The 14,571-nt window shown below is 39.3% G+C and overlaps 1 protein-coding gene across 2 annotated transcripts in view; it reads right to left on the bottom strand.

The window, feature by feature from the left end:
• Positions 1-14,571, bottom strand: part of Kcnn2 (potassium calcium-activated channel subfamily N member 2) — a 394,099-nt gene that overhangs the window by 81,858 nt on the left and 297,670 nt on the right. For both annotated transcript variants that reach the window (XM_021150280.2, XM_029472048.1), the window contains one exon: positions 10,672-11,090. In XM_021150280.2, coding sequence (XP_021005939.1) covers positions 10,672-11,090 — 419 coding nt within the window. The remainder of the gene's footprint in view (positions 1-10,671; positions 11,091-14,571) is intronic.

Here is a 14,571-nt window from a genome sequence, read left to right as displayed (position 1 = left end):
AAGGGAAGGGAAGGGAAGGGAAGGGAAGGGAAGGGAAGAAGGAAGGGAAAAAAAAAAACAAGAAAATGTGGCTTCTAGAAAGACTTACATAAGGAAGAGCCACCTGGGGAAACATAAACCAGAACTTAATGAAAGAGTGGGCTTCTCCAAAGATGCCTCTGAATTTCTTTTCCTATATTGTCTCAGGAGTGAAGGCAAAACTGATTCAGGAAAAAGAAAGTCTGGATGGCTTTGACATATGTACAAAGCAGCAAGAAGAGAAATTAAAAAATAAATCACAGCAATATGTACAAACCAAGTTTTTGATGAAAGACTGATAGCTAAACTACATAAAGAACTCTTGAATTTAATAAGACAGGGAATCTCTTAAAAACCAAAAGGCAAAATGAATAGCTATTTTCCCAAAATTTACAAATAGCTACTGTTCACTAAAGGGTGTTCAAAATCATTACTCATGAGAAGGCTACAAATTATAAACATAATATCATGCCACTTTCTTTTTTTTTAGAATGGTGGTCATATAATGTAAGTAAATGTATATAATTTATTATGTGTACTTTCATTTATAATCCTCTATGTATGTAGTGGGCATATACATTGCTGTCAATGCTATTTATCTGTATCCAGATATACAAGTTAATATGAAAGTGCATCTACATACCCATAAAATATTGGCATTCATATGTCATTCATATGACTAACAATATTGTTAGAGAGCAACATGAATCTAGAAACCTCATATACTCTCATACAGTGTTCACTGCTACAGGAATATAAAATGTTACACATTTAGATATTGACCTGGTTGGGGGGTACATGTTTACTCAGAGACTTTCATACAAATATTCACAGAACCCTACTTATAATACCCAAACCAGTAAAGCATCTAAATATGCATCAACTGATGAGCAGTTGGATGAAATGTTCTTAGAACACTGTTCACCAATATAAAGGAGCACACTGTAAGACATGCTACAAGAGAAACAGTATTATGTTTAAGCTAAATAAAGGAAGCCAGCTGTAAGAAATGATACAGTCAAAAGATGGCCTAGTCGGCCATCACTGGAAAGAGAGGCCCATTGGACTTGCAAACTTTATATGCTCCAGTACAGGAGAACGCCAGGGCCAAGAAGTGGGAATGGGTGGGTAGGGGATTAGGGGGGAGGGTATGGGGGACTTTTGGAATAGCATTGGAAATGTAAATGAGGAAAATACCTAATTAAAAAAAAAAGAAATGATACAGTCATCCCTGGTGTCTATGGGAATTTGAGCCTGCAGATACCCATAGTCCTTGGATGCTCAATGGCCCTTTACATAAAAAGTCATAGTATTAGCATATCACCTATGCAACCTGTATATTTTAAATTATCGCTAGGTGGATCTAAACACATAATGCACAACAAATGCATGTGAACAGTGATGTTGTGTTGGTAAATAATAATGATGAGGGAAAAAATTGAACAAACTTCATTCTAATACAGTTTTGACCCACAGTCAACAGAGAAACCTGTAGGGAATATAAATGCTTCAGAAAGGCAAATCTGTCTCTATAGACTGTATTGTGGTGTGACTGCCCTGACCCACAGCACTAAACCATCTAAAAATCTGTTAGATTTTATTATACATGAATTATTCGTCATTAAAATTGTTTTTTAAATGAGCATTATACAATACTCATTTGTATATACTTTAGCCAAAACTTGTTCTGGAACTCTTGACAATTAAGTTTTATTTTCTATTATTCCGTACTTTTCACTAAGCATCAAATAATGGCTGGGAGATCAAAGTGCCTGTGACTTCAACACCACACTAAATTTCCGTATCTCATTACTGGCTTTTTCCAGCATCCCTGGGAATCTGGCAATGGTAATGGTATCTATTAATCCATGGGTGTTTTTGAGCCGGGGTGAAGAAGAGTTGTCACTGGCAAGGTGGGAAAGTTCAAGGACTATTGTTGCCCTTCCTGGATCTCAGATGTTCATGAACTAGATTCTATCCTGCCAGGCACACAAACTGTGGAGAAGCAGTTTGTGTCTCAGAGCCAAGCAGACCTCTGGTCACCCAGTAGGTGCTTTATTAACTAACACCAGCTCTGGGATAGAACAGCAAGGCCTCATTCTCTACCTAACAGTGAGCAAGTTTGTTAACATGTATTAAGGTTTTAAAGGTTGACTGTTACAATATGAGGCAGATTTGTCTAAATTTGGTGTGTGCCCCAAAAGTGTACATTTTATTGCATAGAAAGGAACTGTTTTTGTTTTAAAGTTTTCCTCCTCTAGTTTAATACCATTTTGCAGCATAGAAGCATTAAAAATAAAAGAATAAAATGCATGGGTACAGGTAAAGACATCACTTAGACCACAAAAACTTGAGACTGATACCCAGTACCTAAAAACACAGAATAACAACAAAACCCCAGAAATTCAGTATAGAAAATCTGTGGGCAAATAATAAACACTGTCCCCATGCTCCATTATCCAACCCTGAATTAAAGAAAGGTATTCATTTTCTTAAAAACAAACAAACAAACAGACAAAAAAAACCCCAAAAAACAAAAATGGTCCAGTGAAGCTGAACTATGTGAGTTCTCTGACCAAGCCTTCATATATACACTTTACACAAACACTGTACTTTGATAACCTTGGGGATTTCTCAAAGCTGGGAAGTAGACAGAGCTCACACTTCAGAAGATCTGGACTTGAGCACAGCTGGGAGGGGGTGGGGGAGAAGGTTTCTATGAACTGACTATGACATCAGGTTGCCCGCCATGGTCGGATGCCTATACCATTCGATTTTTCAGTTGTCTTGCTCTAAAAACCACTGCATATAGTTTTCAACTCTCATTCTTGAGACAAGAATATCAAAGCCATCTGCTCCAAATATTACTCTTGGTTGTTCACTTGGAGGTAGACCCTCCCTCAAATAGATCTATATAGGAATGAAGAGACAACAGAGCTTGACTCATTTATTTGGGACTATAACAGTAAGCACCAAGGCTTTGCAAGTTGCTGAGTGCATGCTCAACTTCTAAAGTGCAGACTTTTCTAACTTGAAAGGGACATTTTAAAGCTGTGACTCATTCAAGAGCGTGAAAATGCTATATCTGTATTGTGTGAATCAGACCCTGGAAGTATACGTTTACAAAGTATTAAATTACCATCAGTCACAGATTACAAATCCATTGATGAAATGCTTGGTGTTGACTTAGCAACAGCTGAAAGTTGGAGAGGTGAAAATAATGTAATCCTCCAGGAATCTGTAATAAACCCTGCCTGTGGCATGTTTGCTTAGCATCGCAACACAGAGTTAATGACACTTTTTCAAATATTAAAGAAATTCCATCATAAATTCTATGTCTCAAATTTAACCAAATCAGATAGAAGCGGGCATCCCTAAAGGGCAGGGTTTAGAAGAAACCAACCCTCTGAGTGAGTCTTCTGAAAATATAAAATAAAATCTTAGCTAGCAGACTGGGTAAATGAGCTAACATTGTAAAATGTAGAACTCTATTATATCCTCCTGCATGAAATCCAATATTAACAATATAAACCATAATACAACAGCTGAGACATCCACATGCCCTTTGTCCTTCATCCTCCAAAAGTTGGCATATATCACATGAAAAGAGAAAATTCAAACCTCTTTGAAAAAAAAAAAGCCAAGTGGAGACTAGAGCCGGCCACGTCTACACACCAAATGCAGTCATTATACACTGAAGCCAACCAGTGGTATTATGTTAAAGCATGCTCTACAAAGGGCAAGCAAGGAGCAGTCTTGAAAGTACAGATTAATGCAGTCAGGAAAGGGTTATCAGTGCAATATGAAATTGATGTCCATGAATTAATAACAATAACTTTTGGGGTTCTCCTGAATACGATTCTCATTCTCATACATAAATGAACATGATTCCGAGCCCATAATCCTCAGAGAGTGGAATCCCATATGCTATCTTTGATTTAGGGCTAAAAGGATGGACTATCGAATCATAAAACATTGTGTTCTTTTACTTCAGGAAATTCTACTAGGTTGTGTCTCTGGACCAGAAGGTATTCTATTTGATAGGAGATTCCCCAAAAAACCCATTCAATATACTTCTGATATCAGAAGACAGCGACTTATGTAAACATTACACTGTGCCATTTTATTTTTGAGTATGGTTTACCGGTAATATTCCACCAGATGCCATTTAAGAATACAGATTCAGATATACTCCAGAATTCATTTGATTACAAACAAAAGTTTTGAAAATGTATTGTAAAGGGATATTAGCAAAATTGTTGCTCACAGATAGGAATATAAATAAATACTCCATTGGGCAATATTATAACATAATTATTAACATAGTGAACATATTGAAATGGAAATCTCTCATTCTCGGATTGTGTTTGATAACTAGAAAAGCAAATACCACATCAATGATTAAGTGTTGAACTTTAGTATGCGAACCTAGTCAACCCACTTCCAATGCATTTCCAGAAGATACCACCCCCAAGCTCACTCCTCCCTTTTTTAACGATACCCCTTTCACAATGAAACCACTTCACATTTATTTTACTAAAGATTTCCCACTCAACTAATGCATATGAGTTAATTAACTTAAATATGTTTATAGATAAAGCCAATGGAATAAACCTGAACATGAAGTTATTTGGTATTGATATCCTAAATACATGACCCTTTCCCTAATGGCTGAAAAACTCCCAACTCCTCCAATTTATTACAGTATTGCAGTGTGGCTTTTGCTTGGGACTACTGGCACCAGAGTCCCTAGCTCTTTTCCCTACCCTCAATTTGGCCCTCTCTTCCAAATTACCAAACTTTGGTCTAAAGAGAATATATTGAATGCAGGAATATTCCATTTTATTACCTCTTAAACTGCAAAAGGCTGCAAGCCATCTCAGTCTGTCAAACTTCAGTGTTAATTAACATATACCAAGAATGTGCCCCAGAAGTTGCAGCCAAACAAGATTTCACTTTCCCTCTTAGGATTCCTGGTGCACTATTACATTCTAATTATTCTTCAAACTGTGGTGGTGATAATAAATAATAATAAAACAATAAAAAAACAAAAAATGAACAAAAGATGAGTTTCCTGGTATGATGTAGCTAGCACTAACCCCCATATATAGGCTTGCCAATTAGGAACACTATCTCTTGACACGTGCCAACTTGACCATAGAGTAGGCTATCTCTATAAAACTAGAAGTCTATGGAGGTACAAATAAGGACTGGGGAACTCCCAAAGTCCAGGGACTTAAGCTATTCTAGTTTCTTCTGTGTCACCTAAGCACCCAAAAGTTTCCCTTAGATGTATCTTGATGAGCTGTCAGGACCTGAGCCATTCTGAATGGAAGATCACTCACCAGTATACTATCACACTTCCTGGCTTGCTTCAGAACAGATGGACACTTGGACACAAGCCTACAGCAGCGCCAGAGTGTGGTATCTCTCGCTTAGCCAAGGGTAAATGCTTACTAACCAATGGACACACACTGAAATAATGGTAGAGTCCTGCCTTCTCTGTTTCTCCCTATCACTCACCAAATAAATAATGACTCAATAAATATATGAATAAACAACTACATACAGATAAAAAATATACAACATAATTTTATAACCATAAAATTATATATTATATACACCAACAGTCCCAAACCTGCATAGCTGAGTGATCCTTTCATGGAAGTCACATAACAGATATCCTGCATATCAGATATTTACATTCCTAACAGTTCAAAAGTCAATATTCAAAACAGTTCATTCGAAATTACCCTTATGAAGCAACAAAAATAAATTTGTGGTTGGGGGTTACCACAACATAAAAAGCTGTATGAAAGGGTCTCAGTATTAGGAAGGTTGGGAACCACTGATATATACATACTATCTATATTACACACCTATCTATAGCATGCAAAGTGTATAGTACTATATATACATATTCACATATACTCACAGGCAAATAAATGTTGTGGAAATGATATGCCAGGGATTGAAAAATAGATGTCTTCTATAGGATGTCTTTCCAATCAATAGAGAACACTTTAAAGAAACTGCTAGAAACCCTGTACTTAGTAGAAGAGGAATAAGTTTGCAATAAAACCTTCTACAGAAAACCACCTGATGTTCTCAAACTTCTAAAAAAGTAATTTTAGCTTTGTCTTTTAAAAGATCCTAGTTTCCTGGTGTGGTGCAGCACTAGCCCCATTCATTTGTCAAAGGCTTCCTATAATAACACCTTTTATTTTGAATTATGTGTATATGTGGTTGTCTGTGTATGGACGAGTGCCAGTGTCAACAGATGCCAGAAGAAGACATCCGATGCTTATGTGTATATGTGGTTATCTGTGAGTGGATGAGTGCAGGTACCCACAGAGACCAGAAGAAGACTTTAGATGCTCTGGAGCCTGAATTACAGATGGTGGCTAAGAACCAAACTCAGGTTCTCTGCAACTTCGGTGCATAGTACACTTAACAGAGAAGCCATAACTTCAGTCTCCAAATATTCCTGGAATTCTTATAGCTAAGTAAAAAGAGAATTTCTATTAGATATGAATCTTTCCCTTGAATGTATTGAGACTACTTAGATGGGCCAACAATAAAACTGTGTGGTTCATTCACATCAAACAAATAAGATAGTTCTGCTTATATGAAACAATATACACTTATAAAAGAAAAGAAAGATGGATGGGAAGGAAGGAAGTTAGGAAGAGAGTGAAGAAGGAGGGAGGGAAGAAGAGAGGGAACAAGGGGAAGAGGAAGACAAACCAACCTCAAGGAGAAAGAAAGGCAGGCTTGGGCCCAAACATTTAAAACAGAAACCTGAGTGAGGTAACCCAGTCACAAAAGAACACAAATAGTATGCACTCGCTCACTGATAAGTGGATATTAGCCCAAAAGCTCGGAATACCCAAGATACAATTCACAGACCACATGAAGCTCAAGAAGAAGGAAGATCAAAGTGTAGATGCTTCAGTCCTTCTTAGAAGGGGGAACAAAATACTCACCAGAGGAAATACAGAGACAAAATGTGGAGCAGAGACTGAAGGAAAGGCTATCCAGAGACTGTCCCACCTGGGGATCCATCTCATATACAAACACCAAACCCAGACACCATTGAGGATGCCAAGAAGTACTTGCTGACAGGAGCCTGATATAGCTGTCCCCTGAGAGTCTCTGCCAGAGCCTGACAAATACAGAGGCTATGCTTGCAGCCAACCATTGGACTGAACACAGAATCCCCAATGGAGGAGTTAGAGAAAAGACTGAAGGAGCTGAAGGGATGTGCAACCTCATAGAAAGAACAATACCAACCAACCAGACCACCCAGAGCTCCCAGGGACTAAACTACCAACCAAAGAGTACACATGGAGGGACCTGTGGCTCCACCTGCATATGTAGCAGAGGATGGGCTTGTAGGACATCAATGGGAGGAGAGGCCCTTGGTCCTGTGAAGACTCAATGCCCCAGTGTAGGGGAATGACAGGGCAGTGAGGTGGGAATGGATGGGTGAGTGGGGAAGCACCCTCATAGAAGCTGGGTGTGGGGGGGTATGGGATAGAGGGTTTCTAGGGGGGACACGAGGAAAGGGGATGACATTTAAAATGCAATTAAATAAAATATCCAATAAAAAATAAAAAGGAACTTTGTGAAATAATTTATTTATCTTTGCATATTTTTGAGATCAGAATACAATTATATAATTTAGCCTTTTTCTCTTTCCTCCCTCCAAATTCTCCCATACACCCCTCGCTACTCTTTTTCAAATCCCTGGCATCTTTTTTCATTAATTGCTGATTCATGAATATCTATATACACATAAGCCTTCCTAAATACAATCTGATCAGTCTGGATAATAGTACTTGACAGTATGTTTTCAGGAGTAGCCAGTGTTATCTGGTAACCAACTGTCGGGTTTTTCCCTGGGGAAGACTTTCTCCTGCTCTCAGCATTCCTTAGTTATCTGTAGTTCTTTGGATAGTGTTTCTGCTCCTGGCGTTTCCCGTGCACAATGGAATGTCGATTGCTGTCTTGTCAAGCTCAAGTTTAGGGAGCCATGCTGATGAGCCTTTATAGGTGTAGCTTCTGACAGTCATGGGAGACACAATTTAAGGAAAAACCTACAGCTGCCACCTACAACTAAATCAGAATAATCCTTAACCTCATTCTAAATATTTGTCTTCATACCCACAGATAAAAGAGGTCATCACCCATCATCCAGGAAACTTCTCTTTCCAACAGACAGACCATTACAGAAAATCAAAACCAATCAAAGTGCAGTGTTGTGCAGTCCAATCCCAAAACATACATATTTTTGCACCTTAAAGTCACAATCTGGAGATTTTTCCAAAGCAAAAAGCAAAATTTGAAGGAAAAAAAAATATCTAATGTAGAAAATCTATCAAGATGTTGGGTGATGATTTTATTTCTTTTCACATTTGTGTAATTATAAAGTGTTAAGCTAGATAATGGCTAATCAAACCATTTAGCTTGCAAATGAAGACATGTGAGCAAGAAGAAGTAATGTGCCTGGCCTGAGGTCACCCACGCGCTAAATGCAAACTGTGACTCAGTCTTGTGGCTGCAATCCTGAGCATCTGTCTCTTTCCCACAAAAGCATGGATCTGTTGATTCCTTTCTGTTACTACTGGCTGAAGACTCATGTACCTCGTGTACTGGACACTTTCTCATCTCGTTGTCTGTTGATGAAGGCAGGAATGGCTATCATCTAACAATCCAAGCATGACAAAACACGTATCTTTTGGGCTGCTGTCAGCTGCCATTGCTTGCCTCGGAGTTTCTATATCTGGGGTAAAAACTGTGATATGAACTATTTTAAAAAAGAAAATGCAAGGCAGGTGAACAGTTTGGAGGTGACTAAAATCAGTCTTTAGAACCAGTCACACTAGAGACCACCCAAACCTCTGCAAATATTACTAAGGATGCCTTTACCCTCCTAAGTCATGATGCTGGGAAGAAATATTGGTTTAATCCTTAGAATCGGAATAGGTACGCCCATCCCTGAGGCTTTCAGGAAGATAACAAAAGATTAACATGAGGATGGAACCATATGGTGGAATTTTGAACACAAAGAGAAATGAAATTCTTCACTGCTCTGAGGAATGGCATTCCAATTTGGAATTTTTATATCCAGCCATACTATTCATAACAACATGTGAGACTACGGACTGCCGAGTTGTCAAGGTCATTCTTTCATACACTGTGTTTTCTTAGAGATCATCACAAAATGGAATCAGTCACAGCCAATAAATAAGGGAATAAGTAAGATAATAGAAAAAAGGGCACCCCCCAACACACACATATACATGTATATACACACACACACACATACATAATACATGCACATATATACACACATACATACATAAAACATGCATACATGTATATACATACACATGCACACATATACACATATATACATGCATACATGTATATACATACACATACACATACACAGGCATGCATGCATACACACATGTGCACATATACAACCCACACATACATGGCAAAGAACCCTTCCCTAACATGACAGTGGCCGGAAAGAAAGGTTGTGAAAGCTACATACAGTTCAAGGGGGGAAATGTAGGAATGCTTAATAGTCTAAAGAGAAAGAGGGAGGTTTATAGAATGAGGAGGGTTTCGAGAGGATTCTATGGTAAGAACACATAACACAAAACTGAGTCAAAAACAAACAAAAAAACCAAACAAACAAAAACCTAAACAAGCAAAAAAAAAAAAAAAACAACAACAACAAAAAACAAAACAACAACAAAAACCATTAGGAAATAAAGGACTATTCATTCCAGAGCAGAGGTGGGAAGAGCTCTAAAACAAGGTTTATCCGGTCACATTGTGGATGGTGAAGTTGTAAAGTTTTGTTTCTGTGCAAGAGAAAGAGCTCGGACCCAGTCCTATCTCTCATGTGCTAATTTCACCTTCAATTGTCCTACCTAGAGTCATATAGCCATAGTCACCATTCATTGTTAAATAGCTCTTTCTATGGGCCATTCATAAATGTACTTTGTTTATTTTGTTATCCGAAGTGAATATTGTTGATGACAGAATTGATTGATTCAGACTCTGTGAGTAGCCTCTGAACCCCCAAGAACATGTGTGCACCCCTAAAACACCAGAGCTTCTCAGACAAGAAACACAAACTATCTCTTCCTATTCGTCCTTGACTGTTCGATAGAAACCAATTCATGAACCCATCAAGTCGTCAACAGGCAATCATGTACACAGTGGTACACATTGGGGCTACAGTTAACAAAGCACATTATCAGCTCTCCTGGAGTTCAAACAGGTTGCATCAACACTTTTCTAAGGCTTCATGCTTCAACAATCATCAAATACTTAAACCAGAAGTAGTTTAATGATAACACATTTCAACACAGAGTCACCACAAAATGTTCCGGTCTCTGAATCTTGATAGATTACAAAGACAACCCTCTATGGAAAAACTGGATCAAGTCAGAAAGCAGAATGCATAACCACTCATGCATTAACTTTATGCAGGAAAAGTTTGAGAAAGCCTTGTGGCTGTTATGTAAAAAGACAGTAAAACTTTCAAACCTCGGGCGCATCCTGTTCTTTCTCTCACTTCTCAAGAGTCTATATGGCAAATTATTTTCTCAGGAAAAGAAAGAAACTTACCTTTCACAAGCTCGGACAGTCCATGCGGCAATTATCCATAATGAGATACTAAAAACCAAGAGCACAGTTCCTGGGCAGATAGTCATTAAAGTCTTCATAACAAAACGCGTATTGAAGTTTATCTTATTAAGTGCCCCAATGCTTCTAGACGAGGCATCGGTGAAAAGTTTGCTATGTAATAGCATGACTCTGGCAATCAGATAGAGCCTTAAGAACATTGGTATAGATAAAATAATATCCACATCTGCGGTGGTTGTGGAGGGGGCATAGGAGAAGGCAAGCCGGGCTGTCCATGTGAACGTGTAATTCCCAGGTATGGGATGGATAGCACACACCAGTATTTCCAAGCAGATGAAGAAAATACGCTCATAAGTCATGGCTATTCTCCAGTCATCTGCTCCATTGTCCACCATGAATAACTGAAAAAATAAAGTAGAAAAGCAGCTTCAGTATGGCATGAATGCTCCACAGGTGTTAGTGCAGATCGCAAAAGACACAACAGGGGATGCTTAGCAACCGGGCCGCCTAACGCTTACAGTGTGCAAAGTCTAGCTAGGGATACTAGTTATAGAAGAGGGCAATGGTATCTGAGGAGGGTGGGGCTTCCGTTCTGTAAAACTGAAAACAAACAGCCTGCTCTATAGGAACTTGGGAGTCCACCTTACTGGATAACCACAGTGTGGACTTGGCTTTATGACAGACTGTTCCACTCTGGAAGGGATAGTGTTTCAACTCATGCATGAATTCTATTTAGGGTGCCTCTGCAGTCAGCTCCATCCTAGAATGCAAGTGACCCATGAGCATCCTCATGACAAATCATATTCTAGGTCTCAAGAAAAAAAAAATCACAAGAAACTACAGAAAAATGTGGCAGAATCATTTATTCTAGTTTCCTTACTATTGTTTTTATATCTTATTCAATTCTTCCTTAATAAAGACTACCTTTTCTTATTTTTGTCATCTCTCATACCACCACTGAGAAAAGAGTGCCTTGCTTCCTTGGCTGGGAGCACAGACACCAGACCTTGGCTGTCCTTAAACTACCAAAAGCACTTAGAAATATGTATTCACTTTTCTGGCTGCCTGTGATGACTTGTGGGGGCTCCTGGCATCTGAGTCCAGGAAACCATGGGTGCCCATCCTGTTGTGATGCTGTAGTCCCTCCCATGTTCTAGGAAGAACCATCTGCCTGATGCCAATAGTGCTCCCCACTGAGAAAGAGGTTCTCTTTTCCTTCTGCTAAGTAGCCAGCTAAGCTAAAGAGTAAAAGCAACCAAAAAGGGCACATTTGCTTTCTCAGGTGACAGGGCTGCAGAGTAGGCGAGGGAAGATTCCCCATGGTTGCATCCTATGTGCCCTCTTTTAGAGGGACGGACTCCTCCATGGAGGCCAAGCAGATCCCTGTTCTTGCTTAGCTATTCTATATGTCTTACTTCTCTCCTGTGACCCAGAGTGGCCCTTGCTTTACTGCTACTTTGAAAAAATACTAATTTGAGGACAAAACTGCCTCTTTTATGTGATCCTTGAATCAAGGAGATAGAAAACCATCACATATTTTTTTTAATCAAAAATATATTTATATTTAGAAGGTCTACTTTCTTTACAACTTGCTTCTGAGTGGCAGGGCAGACTGTAAAACTGAAACCTACCTCCAAAGGGGCTGAGAATCACACAACTCCAAAGGATTTTAAGGGACTTTAAAAGGCCACACACACTCTCACCCCACCCCCACTTTACCCTTTCCTCTTAGCTTTTCTCATGCTTCATGTGTCTAAGGTATTGTCCTACCTAACTCCACTTTCCCTAGTACCCATGTGCCTTCCCACTTAGGGGAATAATATGTGAATAAGTTCACACCATTACCACTTACCAAAAACATTACAAAGGCACAAAAGGGAACCAAGGCCAACTGTCTGCACTCCCTGCCGTTGCTTTTCTCAGGGCTCCTTCAACTCCAGGAGGATTCCCCTGCCATCAGCACATCAGCCACTCTGGTGAAGGCCACTAAGTTAGCTTCATTATGGAGAGCAGTTTTCAGTGTTAACCTTTAGCTTACTTTTCTGTCATCCCCCCTCCTCCCCACTTCAGGAAAAAAAAAAAAATGAACCCTTCCCTGGGCTCCTACACTGCTTTGTTCTTTTCATTTCTGTTGCTCTCAGTGACATCAGTGTCATCCCCTCCCCCAACCCCAGGCCACAAGGATCCATATTTAATTCTCCTAGATAGACCCTCCCTGGGTGATCTCATCCTTTACCTTCCAACCAGATGCCTCTTTTTGTTCATAATCTCCATCATCTAAGAGTCACTTGAAAGCGTATATTATATAATCCCATTACTATAAAAAAACAATATCATCAAAAGCCCTTCATTCCCGGATGGTAAAGCCTAATCTACATCAGCAGACAAGGCATTGTGCATATGGTTTTATCCATCTCCAACTTCATTGCTTATGGCCCTTCCTTACAGTTCCCGTGATTGCAAACTACAAAACCTTCTCCCTGCAGCTCCTTCTGTGTCTTCTGCATTCTGTCTTGTAGCCTAGAAAGTCATCGTGAAGCAAACTCTCACTTATCAAGACCATCTCCAAATCTGAACACATCTTCACTGCACTATCTATGTCTCTGAGACTTGACACAGGGGCCCCATGTACCTATCAGAGGTGAACAGATGCTCAGTGCAGCAGCTGCTTTGATACCTCTACCTCAGTAGTCACTATCCTGACTGCTGTAATGGTCCTAGTATTCTTTAAGCACAGTCATGAAAGATGAGAATACCAAATGTCTGACATAAGTTTACCTCAAACACTCTGCAGATTTACACCAAACATATCCTACTGACATGTGCTATTCTGAAATTACACAAGAGATCCAGATAATTTTCTTCTTTGGTAACTTCCCTGGGGAAATTTCTATTTCATTTCCTTTTATTATCTATCTATTCTATTCATAGTTCCCTTTTATTGTCAGATAACTCAGCTTATTTTGGGCTTGATAGTATGCATCGAAGTATTGTCAGGAAGAAGTATGTTCTCCTCCTCAGAACAAAAATAGTGTTGTTTTTATTCATTCACTTAATAGTCCATGCCAAATTCAAACACCAAATGCCAGGGCTGTGCTACTTCCTGTGTTGTAGAATTCACAGTGAGAGTGTGCCCACAGAAAATAATTTTGATCCGGAAAGAAAGTTGTCAAAAAGATGACTTGAAGCAATTTAATAAAGTAATTAAGCCTTTGGATGTTACAATGAAGGAAACAAACAGGACAGATCTCGAGATGGGGGAAGGATAAATGAGAAACTACAACAGATATGGCCATCAGGGAGGACTTTGGGGAGCACCACTTAATGCAGGGAACTAATAAGAAAAGCAGCCCATCATGTAAAGGACATCCTAGGCAGGGTAAAGAGCACAGGTGAAGACAGTGGCTTTATAACACCTTAGCATGTGTGCTCAAAGAAATAAAGAACGCTGGAGTGGCTGAAGTTAACTGGCCAAGAGACAGAGTGAAGGCCGGTGGGTTTAAAGGGACAAACAGGAGTCCACCGGAAGGTCTGTTTGGGAAATGGCACTGGGACAGGATTTAATTCATCTACATGGGAACCCACTAAGACCTCTAGGTGAAGAAACAACAGGATATGACCTGCAAGCCTCATCCTCCTGCTGTGGGGAACAAATACAGAAAGATGCAAGTTACACAACACCTCTGAATTTGACTGGTTGGAGTATCCTTAAAACCTGGACTAAGGGTTGCCATGGAGATGCTTTGATGGGCATAGTGATTGCAATATTGCTTGAATTTGCTGATGTACTGAATGTGGGAATAATAAAACAAAGACCAGGACTCACAGATGGTTACTGAGTTTCTACCATGAAAAATACAGAACACAACAAAAACCAAAAAA

The sequence above is a fragment of the Mus caroli genome, chromosome 18 (assembly GCF_900094665.2).
Source record: "Mus caroli chromosome 18, CAROLI_EIJ_v1.1, whole genome shotgun sequence".
Classification (NCBI taxonomy): domain Eukaryota; kingdom Metazoa; phylum Chordata; class Mammalia; order Rodentia; family Muridae; genus Mus; species Mus caroli.
The sequence above is the reverse complement of the archived record's forward strand: the minus strand, read 5'-3'. Positions and strand labels throughout refer to the sequence as shown.